The 18,079-nt window shown below is 54.7% G+C and overlaps 1 protein-coding gene across 5 annotated transcripts in view; it reads left to right on the forward strand.

Annotated features, from left to right (window-relative positions):
• NFASC (neurofascin) overlaps positions 1 to 17,569 on the forward strand; it is a 188,030-nt gene extending 170,461 nt beyond the window's left edge. For 4 of the 5 annotated variants that reach the window (XM_029230365.1, XM_029230362.1, XM_029230363.1 and 1 more), the window contains 3 exons: positions 6,803 to 6,934; positions 9,204 to 9,273; positions 12,727 to 17,569. In XM_029230365.1, the coding sequence (XP_029086198.1) occupies positions 6,803 to 6,934; positions 9,204 to 9,273; positions 12,727 to 12,958 (434 nt within the window). In that variant the 3' untranslated portion in view covers positions 12,959 to 17,569. The remainder of the gene's footprint in view (positions 1 to 6,802; positions 6,935 to 9,203; positions 9,274 to 12,726) is intronic. The other variant, XM_029230361.1, reaches the window with a different exon arrangement.
• Positions 17,570 to 18,079: the final 510 nt, after the last annotated feature.

An 18,079-nucleotide genomic window follows, 5' to 3' on the forward strand; every position in this document is an offset into this window, starting at 1 on the left:
GGGGCTCAGTAAAGGGTACAAGGTTCAGAAATCTCTCTGTTGATCAGGGTGGCTGGCAGTCTGGAGACCGTGAGGACACTTGCTTCTCTGTCTGTGTGTCTCTTTAAAATCATCCAGGCAAGCTAGCCAAGTGGCCAGTTTGCTGAGCCCTGGGGTAAGGATGAGTGTGGGGAAGGAGACTGAGAGAGGAAAGCACCAGTCCCTGCCTCAAGGCACATCCTAATCGCGTGCAGGTTACTAGACACAGGATTAAGGAGAAAACACACAATGGTTTATATGAACTTCTGAATGTGCACTTAAGTACGGATTACTCTCCCTGCGCCCGGCTTGACGAGGCTGATCTTGGTAGCTTGCATCTTGAGAGTCACTGCCCATGTGTATAAGGGCCTCACTCCACCCCTGCTAGCCTGGTGCCTTCTGGCTGGGTGTCCCGGCCTCCTCCCCGTGTCTCTGCCTGTCCTGTGCATGCCCATGCCATCAAGTCTCGGGGAGTCTGAGAGTCCTGCTGCCTGCTTGAGGCTAACCTGGCCAACTCAGGCAGGATGTCCGTGAGCAGCCAGGTCATCCTGGGAGCCAGGCCAGGGGACTGGACAGTTGACCAAGCAGAGCAGGTGGCTGGATTCTGTCTGACCCAGTCGAGGTCCCAAGCTGTTGCTCACCAGTGCGTGCATTTGATTTTGCTCATTACAAACTTGAGTCCAGCACAGGGGCAGAAAGCGAAGATGAGATTTGAGGATAGCGCTCCATCCTAGGGATTGCAGCGAAAGCCAGCTCAGCCTGCTTTCAGACTTGGACTTCTCCCAGAGCTGAGCCCTGGGACTGTGGGTGAGGGTTGGGGAGAAAGAGCCAGAGCAAAAAGGACCAGCCCCTGCCCTGGGGTATGTCCCAATCTGCTTTGAGATATGAAACGTGCAATACAGAAAAATAATAATAATGATTGGTAATACACTTCTGAATATTGACTCAGGTGTTCATCTCTCTTTTCCTGTGGTTGCTATGGAGAAACTGATCCCATAACTTGCTTTCAGAGTGATTGAGGCCTTAAGCACTTGCATGTTTCCCCAGTTCCTCCCAGTGCAAGCTGGAGAGGGCAGGTATGACCCTCGCCCTGAGTACATACAGCTCACTTACCTCACTGGCTGGCTGGAAATGACTATGTGCAAACCACATAGAGAAGGAAAATATGTCCACTTTCTGAAGTTCATGTGTGTCTGTGAGTGTGTGTTCAGATCCTTTGAAAACACACAAAGGAGTGGCTGGACTCCAGAGTCAAGTTCACACAATGTCCCAGGTCCCTGTGTCTCATCAAAGTAAGTGATCATCTCTGGGCCCAACCACTAGTCATTTAGGCAACCACAGGCCATCACCGTAGTCTATAGGCTCAAACATGCTACAGTGGTTCAGGAAGGAAATGGAAGAAAACCACAAGGAATGCTAACAAGCACCAGAAAGATCTCACATGGGAAGTTAATCACCAATTCTTGAAGCTTTTGAAGCCAAAGAGACCCGAGGGACCACAAACACATAACCCTGGACTCCAGGAGGCCTGCCGGCTCTTACATCCTGGGGCAGGTGGGATGGGGGGCTGACGGGGGCCAGCGAGACAGACAGCAAACTGCCTTAGACCTCAGGGACTCCGGGAGGAGGGACATTAGGGGACCTACTTGTATTTGGCCTCTTTCTGCTGTGTTTGGGAGAAACCCAGGATGGAGCGAGGTGAAGATGGAAAGGTGTAAAATGATGCTTAAGTGAGAGCAGCCAAGCTAAACTGCATGTGAAGAAGCCCAGGGGCTTCCCTGGTGGCGCAGTGGTTGAGAGTCCGCCTGCCGATGCAGGGGACACGGGTTTGTGCCCCAGTCTGGGAAGATCCCACATGCCACGTAGCGGCTGGGCCCGTGAGCCATGGCCGCTGAGCCTGCACGTCCGGAGCCTGTGCTCCGCAGCGGGAGAGGCCACAACAGTGAGAGGCCCGCGTACTGCAAAAACAAACAAACAAACAAAAAAGCCCATCCCTGTCATACTTGTTCATCTGCCGTATTTCTGAAATATCATTTTTTTGCTGACTTTGAGTGACTGGCCTCTCTCCAATGGCCAAACCAATTTCCTCCTGATTAGAGTTCGGAGTTATGGGAACTGTCTGCCTTGCAGGTGAATTGCCCGTTTCTGAGCAGGATTGTAGGGTGCGGTGTGGAAGGCACACAAAATATGGCCTCTAGGCCAGAGTAAGAGTTATTAGGACCTATGTGTCCCCAGTGGACGGGTGCTGATCTGGCTTCCGTTAGCTACAGCAAAGGTGGTGAGTGTAAATATACCCTGGTCTTGGGATGTTGCTATTACTGTGTCCGTTAGGAATCTGGAAACATGTTGAACGGATCGATTAAGAGTGGTGTTAGCAGACAAATGTAACTGCCTTGCAAAAACGCCTTATTCCTCTCAGAGTCTGTGTGTGGGGTCACATTGTGAGTGAGATCACGTCCTAAATTTCTTTTGGTTCTTGAGAAACAGAGTCATTTTGATGGGGTCTGGTTGAGCCCACCTCACCCCAGATCCCACTGGGTTTTTGGTTTCTTTGTTTGTTTTTGTGCCTCATTGACACTGATTAGTTCTAGGTGTACACCATAATGATTTGACCTATGTATATACTGTAGAATGATTATCACTATAGGTTTAGTTAACGTCTATCACCAAGCATAGTTACAAAATCTACTTGGTTTTGAACAGCCTTCTGTGTCCAGACTTCACAGCAATTTCTTTGATCTTTTCAGTGAGGATCGAAGGTAACATTTGAACTTTACGTGGTGCTGTCAGGCATGGAAAGCTACATTTAATTTCTAAATTGCCCATATGGCCACTTTCCCTGGAATTGTGACTTTCTCTCCCAAGAGAAAGGAGTCTCGTGGGAGATGGCTATCAGCAAGATGGTGGAGCAAACAGGTCACTGCAGACATTCAGACCAACTTCTCTGCAAAAGGTGATGACCACCATCCAAACACAAGTTGAAGTGGCTCCTTCATCCCAGTGCCCAGGTGGCACGTGGTCAAGCCAATATCCATGTGACCCCCCAGCTGGTATCAGGAAAAAATGAGAGAGATACCCCAGGTTAACCATAGCATATTAGGATTTAATTGGTCATTAATCAGTAAGTAGTCAATGACTGCTTGTTAGGAGATCAACATCGTGCTAAGTACGGGGGGGCCCAAGGAATCCCCTTTTCTCAAGCCTTAATAGTATCGCTGGACATCAGAACGCAGGAAACAGAGCAATTAAATGTTGCATTGTGCAGAGTAAATAGGGGTGAAGTGGGGGTTCAGAGATCGGTGTGAGCTGGAGGAATGGGAGATTCAGGAAGGAGGGGGTACAATGTGGAAAGGTGGAGGGCAAGAAGGGTGGCAATCCAGGCTCTCTGGGGCAGGATGGGAAGGATGCAGGGAGGGGAAGACCAGAGCACCTGGCATGATGGAAGTGTTCTGGGAACATGATAACATGATGTGTCATTGTATCCTTGGGATCTGATGGACACTGGGGTGAGGGGACTCCTTTAGAATGGTGCAGTGACGTGAATATGAGAGACATTTTGGAAGGAGTAAAATGATAGCCCTTAGAGATGAGTCGTGAAGCCACTGGCAGAAGCATGGGGGCAGGAAGGGGGCAGAGGGACCGTCCAAGGAGGTGTCAGGAGCAAGCCCTGGGCTTACAGTGTGGGACAGGCTGGAAGGACAATGAGAGATGAAAAGAGGATCACCAGTTGGAAGGGCAGGACTGGAGGGCAGGTGAGAGTAAGAGTCAAGGGTGTCGAGGTAAGTCTGGGAAAGATGCCCTCAGTGATGGTGGGTGAGCGCTGAGTACAGAGGGGCTCGAGGTTAGCGTCTTGGGGGCAGAGAAGGGAGTTGGCAGGAACTGGAGATGATGGAAGATCAAAGAGTTTACCTACAAGAGGACAGTGCGTGCACTAGAGCCAAAAAGTCCGCCAGGGTCCTCAAGGGTTTTTGTTTTAAGATACAAGGAGCTTCAACGTGCTTAACAGCAGAAGGGAGGAGATAGCACAGAGGAAGAAACTGAAAATGCTAGAGCTTTCAGAGATCCTTACGGGATTGAGCCACCAAGGAGGTGAGGCATTGGGTCCCTTCAGATGGGAGAGAGGAGGGCCCTACTGGACACAGAAGGAAGGGACAGTCATGGAGGCTGTGAGGTTTCAGTGGTCTCCAGAGTGGAGCAGGTGAGCTCGGCACCGAGACACTGACTCAGAGCGGGGGTCACGTGGGGGCAGCGAGAGGGGGAGGGGGAGCAGTTGGGAGGGGCAGTGAGAAAGGAGTGGAAGGGTGGCCAGGCTGCAGAGAAGGTCCAGTTGAAGTATGACTTAGTGAATCTGTGAGGGGCCTGGGTCTTCATCTTCCTCCAGCAAAGCTCAAGGCAAGCACAAAAAGATGCGATAACTGCCAAGGGGACCCACAGCGGGCGACTGAGTCGCATGCTGCAGTGGGTGATGCAGAAGGGAGGGCAAGCGTGGAGTTTGAGGGAAGCAGAGACCCCATCAGGCCAAGAGGATGAGTGGACTGAGCGAAGGGAAGGAAGTCAGGAAGCAGATCAAGTGCCTCTGTGTTCCAGGCTGTGTCCCAGCACTGGGGGGATGACAGTAACCCTGACGGTCCCTCCTTCAGGGAGCTTACTTCTGGGTGGAGAGATGAGAGCGGAGTAGTGAAGAGCACAGACTCGAGCTGTGACGGCCAAGGGTCACAGCTCAGCTCTACCACTTACCAGCTCTGGGCCCCTAAGCAAATCACTAACCTCAGTGCCTCAGTTTCCCCACCTGTGAAATAGGGGTAATAGTAAAAATCCACCTGATGGGGTTGTTGCGAGGATTAAATTAGATAATCATGGGAAAGCACTTGGAGTCGTGCCAGCCCATAGGAAGTGCTTACAGGTGTAAACTGTTAGTAAGATAGCAAATGGTTGTAAGTGCTATGAAGAGGACAAATTCGAGCCCTCGGATAGAGAGTGGCTGGGTGGGGGAGAGGGCTTTTGCCTTAGCTGGGAAGTTCCAGGAAGGCCTTTCCAAAGAGATGACATTTGCTGAGGGAGCCATCTGAAAAAAAGAGCAGCAGATGCAAAGGCCCTGAGGCAGGAGTGGGAGTGGCCAGTGTGGCTGGAGTGTCCAGGGTGGTGGGAGATGGGACTGATGGAGCCCAGCAGACCAGGATAAGGAATGGACGGTTTTTCCTAACAGTAATGAGAAGCATTGGAGGTTGAAGCGAGGAAGTGATCTGATCCTGCGTGGAGTTTAGGAAGACCTCTCTGACCCTGTGCAGGAAATGGCCTTCGGAAGCGGGAGTGGAAGCAGGGATGGGATTTGCCCCACAGCGTACCTGGATCAGGGTAGTCACAGCCATGTTCCCATGGGACTCAGCTGCTTTCCATCCCGGGCTGCCTGGGCAGCCGGAGCACAGAGAGCGTGGAAGGTCTTGTTCATCAGTCTTCATTGTTTATTGAGACCCATCTTGGTGCAATACCCTTGGCTAGATGCTGAGAACGCTGTAAAGACAGTTTCTCTGCCCAAGAAGAGCAAAGGGTAGACTGCACCCAGATACATGCCCCACAAAATGGTGTGTGGTGCAGACCCTAGAGTACGGCACGGGCCCAGGGTCCATCCTCTGTGCCTGTGCTTCTCCCCCGAGGAGGCCCTGAGCTTCGGTTCTGGCTGCGTGGCTCTCAGCACTCCCGATGTTGTCTGGCTCTCCCAGAGGCCACTCCGCTCGCTCTGCTGGCCCCAGGGTTACCCAGGGTCTGTTCTACCCCTGTGACCCTTCCTGTCCTCCACGTCGTGGTTTCCGTGGAAGGCAGCTTCTTTTGTTCTCCAGTCCATAGAAAGGAAGAGGGCAAGTGACTCCTACCCACCCCACCCCTTCTGATCTCTAACCTTAGCCATTGGTCCTCCAGGACAGCGTCAGATCTGCTTCTGGTCTCCAGGCCCGCCCATCCGCCCCTCGCGTCATGAAGGTGTCTGCCCACTTTGAGACAGGTCTCCACATGTCCAGGCAGGGACAGCGAGGGACCCGCTGTCACAGGGGTCTCCACGTACGGAAGTGGTCTGGGAGAGGCAGCATGGGGTGTGCTGAATGCACAGCCCTGGCCCTAACCTCGCCACCGGCCCGTCTGGGCTACCCACACAGGGGCTGTCTTTGCTGTCAGGGAGCCCACAGTGCAGCTGGGGAGACACAAGGAAGCACGGGGCATCCTGGAACTGTACCCCACCTGCGACCCACTGCCGGGAAGCCCGATCGGCTTCAGGGCCGTGCTGGTGGGACAGGCCGCCGCTCTGTGCCTGTGCAGGCCTGCGAAGGCGTTCGTTCTTCCAGGGGTTTTGCCATGTGGCCGCTGACCTTGTTCCCTGACGGGTAGCGTGCCGGCTCACCCCTGTGGCTCATTCGTGGGAAATCATAGTCAACCCCTGGCCTTCCCTCATTCCCCACCAGGCTGTGCCCAGCCATCGGCTTTGCAAGAATGCCACGCCTCATGCTTAGGAAACTTCCCTTCCTAAAGGGCCTGTTCAGCCTCCTGCTGCTTATTCTGCTTCCTGTACCCCTGTCCTGTGCCTCTTTTCTGACCTCTTGACCTTGACTTTTACATTATTTTCTCTTTGTCCCTGTGGTAGGGTAGGGTAGTTTGGGCCAGAGAGCTGCTGGGTGGTACCGTTAGGCTGCAGGAGGAACCTGGACATGAAATAACTGAAGTTCTTCCCTCCCCTCCTCACCTTCTCCCACGTGAATCATTCACCACGTGTTTGCTTCTGGCCCTCCCCCGCCAGCCTACACCAACAACCAGGCGGACATCGCCACCCAGGGCTGGTTCATTGGGCTCATGTGTGCCGTCGCCCTCCTGGTGCTGACCCTGCTCATCGTCTGTTTCATCAAGAGGAGTCGAGGCGGCAAGTACCCAGGTAAGATGTGTCAGAGGAGTGGGCTTGGGGGACAGGGCCAGCGGGCTTTCCTGTGAGTCACCAGGTCCCCTGCCAGCTCCAGGAGGCTCCGCCCTCTCAGTGAGCACAATCCTTGCCAAGCTTGGACGTACAGTCCTCTTGCCTGTTCTGTGCATCTCAGAGTTGCCAGAAAGCACTTGAGTTAATTAAGTTCGCCTGAGGTGGGGGGATGGAACAGTCCAGGCAGCCAGCGAGGAGATGGAAGGAACCCTGGCTCCCATTAAGAATGACCTTCCCTCCCCTTGACTCACCACCCATCTGCTCAGTAATTGACTTTTTTCAGCCTGAATCTCATTAGGATCCTATGTCCCAGTGAAGTGGGAAGGAGAGATGCGTTTTCTGGAACTGTAAGAGAGAGGCCGGAGTGAAGAGAGGTTTGGATGGAAGAAGCACATGCATGAGAGAGGCCACAGAGCTGGGCTCTCAGCATGGCTGGGTTGAAATCACAGATATACCAATAGAGGGTCAGATGCTCCTACATGAGGAGCTGGCAGAGGCTGAGGGGTGGGTTGCACTGAGAGGGACCCCCGGTCCTTAAAGGGCTTTGAGCTTTTCTTGAGTCCCAGAGCAGTATTTCTCTTCTGTGGCCTGAAGATCCTCCAGCCCAGACAAACCAAGGTCAAGGACAAGGACCTCTGGCTTTTTTGTTTCTGGAAATATTGACTGTTTTTCAAACAGGGATGAGAAAGCCATCTGTCTGTGATGGAGTGGGTAGGGTGACAGGAGACAGGATAATGGATGACCCTGAGAGTGAAAATCCAGCTGGATTGCACAATGAAATTGCTCCCTGCCCCCAAAGCCATCGCCAGACACACCCCATGCTCCCCAAGTGCCGGCTTCTGCGCATCTCTGTGAACACATCCTCCTCCACGATCCCCTAAAACTCAACTCAAAGAGAGAGGAGATTCTGTTTTATTTTCTTCCCCTGGCCCGTGTGCCCTCAGACCCTAGGATTCTAAAGAGTTATGCCTCTCCTTCAAGTCAGGGAGGGCAGGAAATTATACTTCTTTATTGGTGAATGATGTTTTCTTTCACTTTGTTGTGCTGTGTTGGGGCTGGTTTTCTTCTGTAAGACAGAAAGGCAGAGTTAGGAGAAGGGCAGCCTTTCTGAGCTTACCCTCTGTTCCAGGTGGAACTGATGCACCTGAGAACTGATCAGATAAACTCAGCCTTCCTCTGCCCGTTCCAGAAAGTTCTTCTTACGGCTAATCTCCTTTCCTCCAGCTCCAAGGGAAGCCCCCCATCCATTAGGAAGATGAGTGAACCAGGAGCCTTGAGGCCAGGGCTCCAGTCTCCACCTTAAACGTTAGTTGCTAATTAGTTACGTGACATCTTCAAGGCCTCAGCTTCCCTCCCCTAAAATAGGGGTGATTATCCTGCCTCATACCTCAGGAAGAAACGAAGTCACTCACCTCAGTGTCTGCTGTGTGCCAGGCTCTGTGCTGGGTGCTAAGGATACTAGAAGGAGAGGTGACCTCTCCCTCAAGGACAGTGCAGCTGGCATAGTAGGAGGGTCACAGCACAAGACAGGGCCTGGGAGGGACGCTGACACGTCACAGAGGAGGTGTGGGAAGAGGGAGTCGCACAAACAAGTGAGGTCACAGTTAAGAGAGCACCTTCCATTCCAGAGGTGTGTGTGGCGTGTCCTGTCTGCCCAGGGCACTCTCTTAGGAGCTTTGAAGAAACACACAGTCCCCACCCTCGAGAAAAGAACTGGCATTCTGTTACAGGCAAAATAAATGTGCACACATAATTATAACATGGAACCAGATTAAGAAAGGTGCCAAGGAATTCCCTGGTGGTCCAGTGGTTAGGACTCGGCGCTTCCACTGCAGGGGGCATGGGTTCGATCCCTGGTCAGGGAACTAAGATCTAGTATGCCGAGTGCCGCAGCCAAAAGAGAAAAGAAAAAAAGAAAGGTGCCAAGGATCGCATCCATTTGGTGTTTGGAGAAGACCTCATGGAGCGGTGGTGGGGAGCCGGGTCGGGGGAGATTTCAGTTGTCAGTGGAGATGTAAGAAAAGCCCCAGTGACGGGGAGGAGGAAGCAGAATTCACTTGGCACCCGATCAACCGTGGGAGGCAAGAACAAGGGGGGCATGGATGGGGCCTTGTTAAGAGGGAGAGTCATGGAACCCAGAGGCGGCTTCTTTGGCTGTACTTTGGGGCCCCGCAGAGCTCGAGCACGCTCAATCATGACGTCTGTGTCTTTGCTTCCCCTACTGACCAAGTGCGAGAAAAGAAGGATGTTCCCCTTGGCCCTGAAGACCCCAAAGAAGAGGATGGCTCCTTTGATTACAGGTGCGCGATCTCCTTGACTCCTGTTCACACAGAGCACCCCTTGTCAGGTGGGTTCTCCTCACCCCCCCTGAGGCAGCCCCCTTCCCTCAGAGCTGCTCAGCTGGGCTGAGACGCTAACTGCACGGATGTCCTCACCCATCAGGCTGTCACCTCCGCCTCTGTCACAGCACTCCCCCCCCCCATACCCCCGGGGATGGCGCGCACTGCCCAACACACTTACACTCATTCGATGAACAGCATTTCATTCATTCAACTGCACAACTCAGATTTATTGCATCTTTGTATGTGTGTTTCCACCTTTTTGCTCTGAAAGCGCACCCAGGCCCCCCCTTGCTGTGAAATGAGCTCTGCTCTCAGCTTGCTCTCTGCCTGCACCCCACCTTAACTCTGAAGATGATGACCTGGGGAAGTTGTAACGTCTTTAAAACTCAACTAGGTGAGGGATGAAGGGGGCATGGGGAGGTGTTCTAGGCCTTTTCCTCAGGAACTAGAATGACTTCTCTGGGCTGCAGCTTGGAATAGGCCTTGGAGAGGCATTTGGTCCAGTGCCTGTGTCCCAGATGAGAAGACCAAGGCCCAGGCTGGGAAGTGACCTGGAAGATTCCTGTGCTGTCCACTCAGTGAGCTAGTGCAGAACTGGAGAGCCCAGGGGCCCAACGTCCAGCTACTGCCACTGTCCTATGCCCATGCTCCCTCTCAGATCTGGACAGGCCTTTGTATCCGGCTTAACAAAAGTTGTAATCTGTCCATTTTATTGGCAAGTACGCTTTGAGTAAAGGAATGGTGCAGGGTGAGTCATGGAGGTCTCGTTCCCAGGCCAAGTGCAAAGGGAGGAAATGTTCTGATTGGAGCCCTCCTTCCCCACCCCCACCAAGTCACTCTCTGGGGCCAGGTCACCCCATCCTCCTCTGACCTCTCCTCATCCTGTCTTGGGCCTCCGCCACTCTGCCCACCTGCAGCCTCTCAAACAGGATCAGATCGATGGGCGGCAGAGCCTCTGCCCACACAGGAGCCCGTCTGGCAGCTTATAGACCCTGCCTATCCATCCAATTCATGCATCCCCAGGAGCCTCCCAGAGAACAAGCACGAGAGACACACACCCCCCGCCCCAGGCTGTCCTCAGCGCCCTTGGTGGGGCCCAGCTTCCCCATGGGCCAGGAGCTATCCTCTGGCCATCAGTTCCAAAGGCCCTGGGCCTTCTCTCCCCAGGCCCTCAGTGCAGCGTGAGGAAGGGTGAGGACCTCCTCAAATACAGGGCCAGGTAACCTGCGCTATGAGAAGCCACTTCCTCAGGTACCTCTCCTCCACCAGACACCAAAGCTGTTGGGCGAAAACACCTGCCTCACCACCCCAACCCCCTGACCCACCGACACTGAGGCTGGATACACATATACTGGTGCAGCACGCACGGGCTTCCACACCACGCACACACATGTACACACACGCGCGCACGCACATACACACCCCTTGGCTTCGGCTCTGGGGAGGCCTGCGGCATCCATCCTAGAGCCCCCACTTGGATGAGTCCAAGAGTCCGAAACTGGGAAAGGGGAGAAATTAATACATTAGAGGAAAAACCAAGTTTCTGGGTGGGACAGGCTGGGGGTCTGGCTCACCCTGCTCATCTGGGACCTCGCTGCCCAGGCACCTCTCTGGTGTGTCTCTCTCTGCTTCTCTCTCCCTTGTCTGTCCACCTGGTCCTCGAAGGTCTCCTGGAAGGTAGGCTAACAGGTGGCTGGACCAGGGGGCCACAGTCATTGGGTTTCTTTCAGGCTTCCCTTAGGAGGGAAGACCTAGATCCTCTTTCCCCACAAGAACCTGACACACTAAGGACCCCTCCCATCCCCACTGGGCCACCCTGTTCAGTGATTGCATTTAGCTTGGGGGCCTGGAATTCCCGAGAACCACATAGACACAATTGTCACTCCCTTGCAGGGGGAATGGAGGGCGCTGGGGAGAGGGTGCCTGTGAAAAACACTGGCAAGTAGGGTAAGGAGCCTGGTCATTAGAATCTGCTGGTTCTCAAAACGTGAATTCCACCCCCTGAACAAATACAGCATAACCCCAGACACCCACTTCCCTCACTCAGCTGCCTCTCACACAGCGCTGCCGTCAGAGAACACAGTTAAGCAGGGTAACGGGCCGCATTCACTCAGCTCATGGGGGCAGTGGGCTAATAGCTCTCCATCTCCTGACGCCTAGCTCCTCTGGCTCGCGGCCTTCCCCCGACAGCTGTCTTTGACCTGCACTGCGGTTAGAAGTGAGAACTCACGGCCCACTCTAATGGCAACTCAGCCGGTGGTTTGCCACAAGCCCAGGAAGGGCTAAGTGTGGCCTGGGGCAGGGGAGTGGGGGTGGGGGGTGTCTGCTCAGACTGCCTGGCACCGCTGTGGTCGTGCCTGCCGCGACCCAGATGCCCACTGCTGGTCCGGCTGCCCCCTGCCGGGACCTCGTCTCTCCTCTGAAGTGCAGCCAGCAGCAGCTGGTCCCCGCCTCTGAGCCTAGAAGAGCCAGGGGAAGGGATGTGGTGCCTGAGCAGATGCCGGCCCACTCGGGGTATCTCACTTCCTGGGGGCACAGCAGGCACCCCAGTGGGTAGATGCCACTTTAACTACCAGCTCTCCTTGCATGAGAGGAGCTTAAGGGCAGGACCTGGGGCCTCAGAGGGGCGCTAAGCTGGATCCTCTGAGCCTTGCTGGTTTTGTCTCAAGTTGCTGGCCCCTCCTATCTCATTTGCATGTCCCCCCCTCCTCCCTCCATCACTTGCTAGCCCTGAAACAACAGCATCTGTTTGTGGATAAGCCAGAACTGAGAGGAACACCACCAAGACAAAGAAGGGGAAAGGCAGGGAGAGGTTTGTCCCTTTCAGGCCCAGACCCTTGCTTTTTGTCAAGAGCAGAGTCTTTCCAGAGACAGTCACAGATCACAGACAGTCAAAGCTAGTTGAACCCTCCTGATGGAGGAACTAAGGCCCAGTAAGAAGGAAGGGCTTTCCCAAGGCTGCAGGACCACACAGTGACACACGTGGGACCAGAACTCCAAGTCCTTGACTCCCCTTCTTTGACCCTTCCTGTCCCCCTGGTCTACAAGCGGCTGGCTCTGCCTCACCATGGGGTGGCGTCCTCTGCCTGCTTCCATCCCGGAGAGTCACCCAGCTTCCCGGAGAGGACCCCAGACCCAGCGTCCAGGAGTGTGGGTCCATCCCAGCTCTGCACCAGCTTGCCCCTCGCCTGGGAGACGATGCTGTCCTCTCGAGGCCTCAGCTTCCCTTCTGCAGAACTGGCCGGACGGGGAGGGGAGTGAGGGCTGATCTGGGTCATCCCTGAGGTCCCGTCCTCTCTGAGCCGTGTGGTACACATGCCTGGCAAGAGGCTGGAGGCCTTCCTCCGCCCGGCCCGGGTTTGGGCTGCGCTGGGTGGGCCAGCCCTGACTCTCTGTCCTCTCTCCATCCAGTGACGAGGACAACAAGCCCTTGCAGGGCAGCCAGACGTCCCTGGATGGCACCATCAAGCAGCAGGAGAGTGATGACAGCCTGGTGGACTATGGCGAGGGCGGCGAGGGACAGTTCAATGAGGACGGCTCCTTCATCGGCCAGTACACAGTCAAAAAGGACAAGGAAGAGACAGAGGGCAACGAAAGCTCAGAGGCCACATCTCCTGTCAACGCCATCTATTCTCTGGCCTAACAGAGCCCCCCAGGCACAGCCACTACCTTGCAAGTAGAAGGAGGGGAGAGGGGGAGACGAGCCACTGCAGACCTACCACAAAGCCGCCACCACCTTCAGGGACAAGGGTACAACATGGGAGTCTGCCAAGCTGTGAGGACCAGTGACCACCCAGCCAACCGCAAGCCCCCTCCCGATGACCCCCCCGGGGTGCCACCGGTGGGCGAGCTGGAGCCATGGCTAAGCTCAGCTGGAGGGAGCCCAGGTCCCTTGCTCAGCCTCACAGCCACCCCCAGCCTCTACCCACACTGCCTGCCCTTGACCTCAACACACACACTCACCAGTTTCTGTTGGTTACGGTACTTACTCATTGTCTTTATTTTTGCTTTGTGGGTCTTCTCCTCCAGACCCAACATCTCCATTTTCTTTTCCTTTTGAAGAAATGTCCCTGGAAAAAAAGAAAGAATAGGTGGATTCTCCCCCAGGAAACTTCAGAGATAGATAGGCAAAAAAAGGATTGATCCGTAGACGAACATATAGAAAAGCTATAGTATTCAAACCGCAGCTGGGCCAACGTATTTCCAAAGGATGCCTTTCTCGCCAGATGCCTCCCCTGGCCCCCAACCCATCCACCTCAGCCTTGTCAGTTGCTGAGCTGGGCTTGGCTCCTTTCTGGAAAATGACAGTATTTTTGGCAGGGAGAGGGTAAGCAGGCCTCCTTGCCTTGCTCTGGTGCAGTTGGGAGGTGGGCTTACCTCTTGCTCCTGGCTCTTACCCTGCCCCTGCCTCTGGAGTGTCTGAGACGAAAGCTGCAATGACTGAAGGAGTTTAAGGAACAGGAGCGGGAAGGACTTCAGCTCCAGTGACTGTGTACCTCAAGCAGAGGAAAACCAGGCGTCCGTCCCTAGGGAGCTTTGCCCACCTCGAGAGAGAAGGAAAGGGCTAGGTTTGGACTTCCTGCCTCCCCATCAGTGAAACTCAGGATGTGGGAGAGAGGACCACACCCACTGCATCCAGAGTAGAGGGTGCCTCCCACCTGGTCAGGGTCTGTGCTGCTGCCCTCCAGGAGATGGACCCCTGCGATGTGAAGGCTGTGCCGGTGTGCTTGGGGTTGGAAAGCACTGCTCCCCCTTTCGTCTCTAGCAGATAGCAGCTCCTGTATGATGTTGAAACTGGTGTTTTATGGCGTGTGGATGGGGCCCTGCTGCCCCCAAGACTGAGCCGGTGTGTCCTTTCCTTAGGGTATTTACCTATCAGGAGACCCTCCCCCCACCCCCAACAGTGCTGTAAAGCCTGGCCTGGGAGTGCTCTTCGTATGCCTTATGCAGCTCTGACCTGTCCCTGCAGTTCCCAGGTTCCCAGCCCCTCCCTGCAAGCCTTGAAGCCTCCAGTGACATCAGTCTCAAGGAGAATGGGGCGGCCTATGCAAGCATCACAGCAGAACCAGAAGCAGCCACTCAAAATGTGTCCTGCAGCCCGTTGCCCCAGATGGAGACACTCGCAGACCTGCAGTTCTCTGAGACCCAAGGCACTGCCTTCACGCTCCCCACCTATTCCATTTTGAAACCAAAGGTACCTAGCCTCAGAGAGAGAAAGAGAGAGATCTAGAGCCTAAGAGTAACCCTTCCGCTGTTGCTGCAGCTAAAGTCGGTTTCAGGGGGGTGAAGCTGATCCCCAGTAGTGGACCACCTGCCACAGACACAGCCTCTGATTGGAGCCTCCAGCTTCTTGCCAGGCGACCTGGGCAGGAGCAAGGCTGTGTCCTTCAGAGACATTATTAAAGCATCGTTTGCCACCTGTTTAAGCCGCAAAGGTATTAGCAATGCTTGCATCACTTAATAATCAGTCAGTTGAAGGTCAAGCCCATAGGCACACCTACTCTGTCTGCAGGTGAGAAAATGTAGCCCAGAGCTGAGCCAGTTATGTTGTCTGAACCTGAGCGAGTAACTGTCCTTTGGTCCAAGCCGTAGCCAGGTGTGCTGCCCGGAAGCCTGGGGGGAAGCTCTCTCGTGATGATGGGGGACAGGGCGAATAGTAGGGGACTAGGGAGCCAGCTCAGGGGTCCCCTCCCCTGCCTTTCCTCCTCCACCTGCCTGGATACTGCTGGGCATTCCTGTAGCCTAGGGAATGTCAGGGAAGTGTGCCTGTGAGCTGAATTAAAGGACCGGCCTTTCCAGAAAACACTCTGGCTCTGAGCAGAGCAGTCAGCCTCTCAGGCCCTCGCTCCATATTGCACAGGACGCACTAGTAAGCTCAGTGCACCGGAAGTAAGCTCTTTGGGCAGGATGGACCGTAAGATGTCACACCCGTCCCTCTGCCTCAGGAAAGTCCTCCACACAACTGATGATGGGGGAAGGGCTGACAGTCGTGGAACTGAGTCTTGGGACAGAGTGGCATTGGTTGGCATTGGTTGGCACTGAGTGCTTAAGCCGCCAGTGGCTCCAGGCTCAAAGGGAAGAGCTTTGGAGTGGGAACTTGGTCCTGAAGACTGGTCAAGACAGGGGCAGTCCTGCTGCCTGAGCCTCTCTTCTCTGCCCCTTGGGCCAAGTTGCTGAACTGGTCTGTATTTTGGTGCCTCTGTCTCCCCTAGTCAGCCCCTCCTTTGAAAACCTGTCCCCACGGAGGGGCATGGGCCCAGCTAAAGGAGCGGGGAGGCCAGTGTCTGGGGAGGGCACCACTGCAGGGCCGGGGGACAGCTGCCTCTCACCTTGCCTGGGTCGTTGTGAATGGGACCCTTCTTTCCTTACCTTGCTTTTGGGGAGATGGTTGAGTTTCAGCTGAAAAGTAGCCACTTCCCTCGTCCATTGCCTTCGCCCTGAGGGGTCAGAGGCATTTGGTCTACCCCCTTCCTGGCAGGTCCCAAGGTCTCAGTCCCAAGGTCCGAGAGGCTGCTGGTGCCAGTACTAATCACCCTGCAAGGGGACCGCTGCCTGGGCCCAGACAGTGCTTTCATGGTTTCCGTGCACGCAGTTAGCCCTGGAAAAGGGGTGGGAACAGACCCACAGACATCTGTGGCTTTTCCAGCCGCTGGACTGCCTCCCTGCACACAGCCGGCAGCCACACCGGCACACTCACAGCAGACCTAGTGGCAGGCGCCTTTGCGGGGCGGCACTTTCGGGGGAGCAATCCAGATTACGACCTTGTCTTGAAGAGGATGAGTGCATAGCCAGGCCCGCCGGAGATGAAATGTGAAGGGCTGTGTGGGGTGCCGTGCACAACTCAGGGCAGGGGAAGGAGGCTGCCCACGCTGGGCCCCACTTGGGCAATTCTTGGAGGCAAAACCAAGAGAGACAGAGTCTGATCCGAAGGAGAGCGAATTTTCCCCAGGAACAGCACAGGCAGCGGCTTTTTAAGGCTCCTGGGGCTCTTTGCAGCATCAGAGCCAAGTCACAGAGCATCCCAAACAGCCCGTGTGACGAGAGCCGTGGGGATTTCACACACCCTTGCCTCAGTCTTTGCAAGGCTGCTCCACTAACACGCTGAAAAGGCGAGGCTTCCTGGGCTCTCAGCTGGTGGGGCAGGTGTCAGGAATCACTTCTCAGCGGGAGGGCACAGAGCACACTCCCCGCCCGTGATACCTCGGTCACCACTGCACCAGCCCCTGCCACACACACACAAGCCCGTGTTGTAATTCGTTCCACCCAGCTAGGTCCACTGGAAAGAAATCACCCTGTGGATCCTAGTTGATCTTTACGTGGTGGCTTAAGAGTAGCATATAGGGAGATCCCTGATTAAAATAGAAAATCAGAGGAGTCAAACGAATGAAACAAAGAGCTTGAAATGTCAGGAGGACACTCAGCGCCCCGGGCAGAGCCCAAATCCTGGGCAGCCCCTCCTTGAAACCAGGCAGGGGCCACCCCATGGGAGTTCAAGTCAACCTTGTGGCTGTCCCCAGCCTGCCCAGCCCAAGCCAGGGCAGTGCCCTTTCCTTCCCTCCCCTACTAAGAACGGGTTCTGAGAAGAAACAGAAGGAAAGGAGGACAGCTGTCCAGGGAAGCCACCAGACCCCACCACCCAGTATCTCAAGCCACACCCAAAACCAGTGCCCCTCTAGCAGTACATTAGTATTAAATGGATGTTTTGTAACGATAAGGATGGAAGTGAAACAGGTACAAAGCTGTCTAGCTTAAGACAGGATCAGATCTCAGCATGCAGAAGGATCACAGAGCCGATCTGATTGAAAGTACTCATCGTAAGCTAACATCCAGGGAGGTAAAGGGACTTACCCAAGGTCACACAGCTAGTAAATCAAGGGGAGGTAGGGCTTGAGCTCAGGCCTTCTGACTCCTTGTTCAGTGTTCTTTCATCTCACTGCAGCTGCCGCCTTGGGAGCAGTGGTGTTACTTAAGATCTGGCCTGCTGGTTCACTGTCTCCCACGTCTCTTTCCACGTCTCCCACATCCCCATACACCTCCACAGATGAAATCAGTGGATTTTTCTGAGTCCCAGATCAGCCAGTCTGTGCCAGCCTGTGGTGAACCAGCCGTGCTGTTCAGGGGAGACCCAAGCCAGGAGAAGAGAGTGACGAGCTGATTGGTGTTTGTCACCATGAAGCCTAGAGTATCCCCTAGGGTGGTGTCTCTCGCTTCGTAATGCATCGCGCCCCCAGCATACTGTGTCCCTCGGAAGAGTGACGGCCGCAGGGTGCCGAGGGGCAGCAGGGCCCATGGAAGCTCCCCCCCCCCCCCCCCGGGATATGCTGGGCTGGAGGTCAGCACGTGTAAAGACTTCAGTGAAGCAATAAATACAAAAATCTGGGAGAAGAAATCCAGAATTTTGTGCACTTCTCTGTTTCTTTTTCAAAAAGGATGCAGATCAGGTGACCCTGCCCTGCTCTCCTTTCTGATTCCCAAATTCGACGTCCTCAGTCAGTGTTGTCCCTCTGCCCAGCTCTCAGCTCTTTGCCAACCTCACATCCTCCTGCACTGAGCATCAGTTGTCTGTGGCATGGCCACCTTCTGTCCTGGTCCCACCCTCACCCATGCTGGGCCCTGGAGGACCTCTTGCCCTTCACCTCCCTTCAACACACACATTTTCCAGTTTGTTCCTTTCAGTGGGGAAATCTTTTCCGAATGTCTCCATCCCTTCCCACCTACCCACACACCCACCTACCCACACACCCACAAATTGGTCTGATCTTTT

Source organism: Monodon monoceros, unplaced genomic scaffold (genome assembly GCF_005190385.1).
Source record: "Monodon monoceros isolate NGI ecotype Baffin Bay Population unplaced genomic scaffold, NGI_Narwhal_1 Super_Scaffold_18, whole genome shotgun sequence".
In the NCBI taxonomy this organism is placed as follows: Eukaryota; Metazoa; Chordata; class Mammalia; order Artiodactyla; family Monodontidae; genus Monodon; species Monodon monoceros.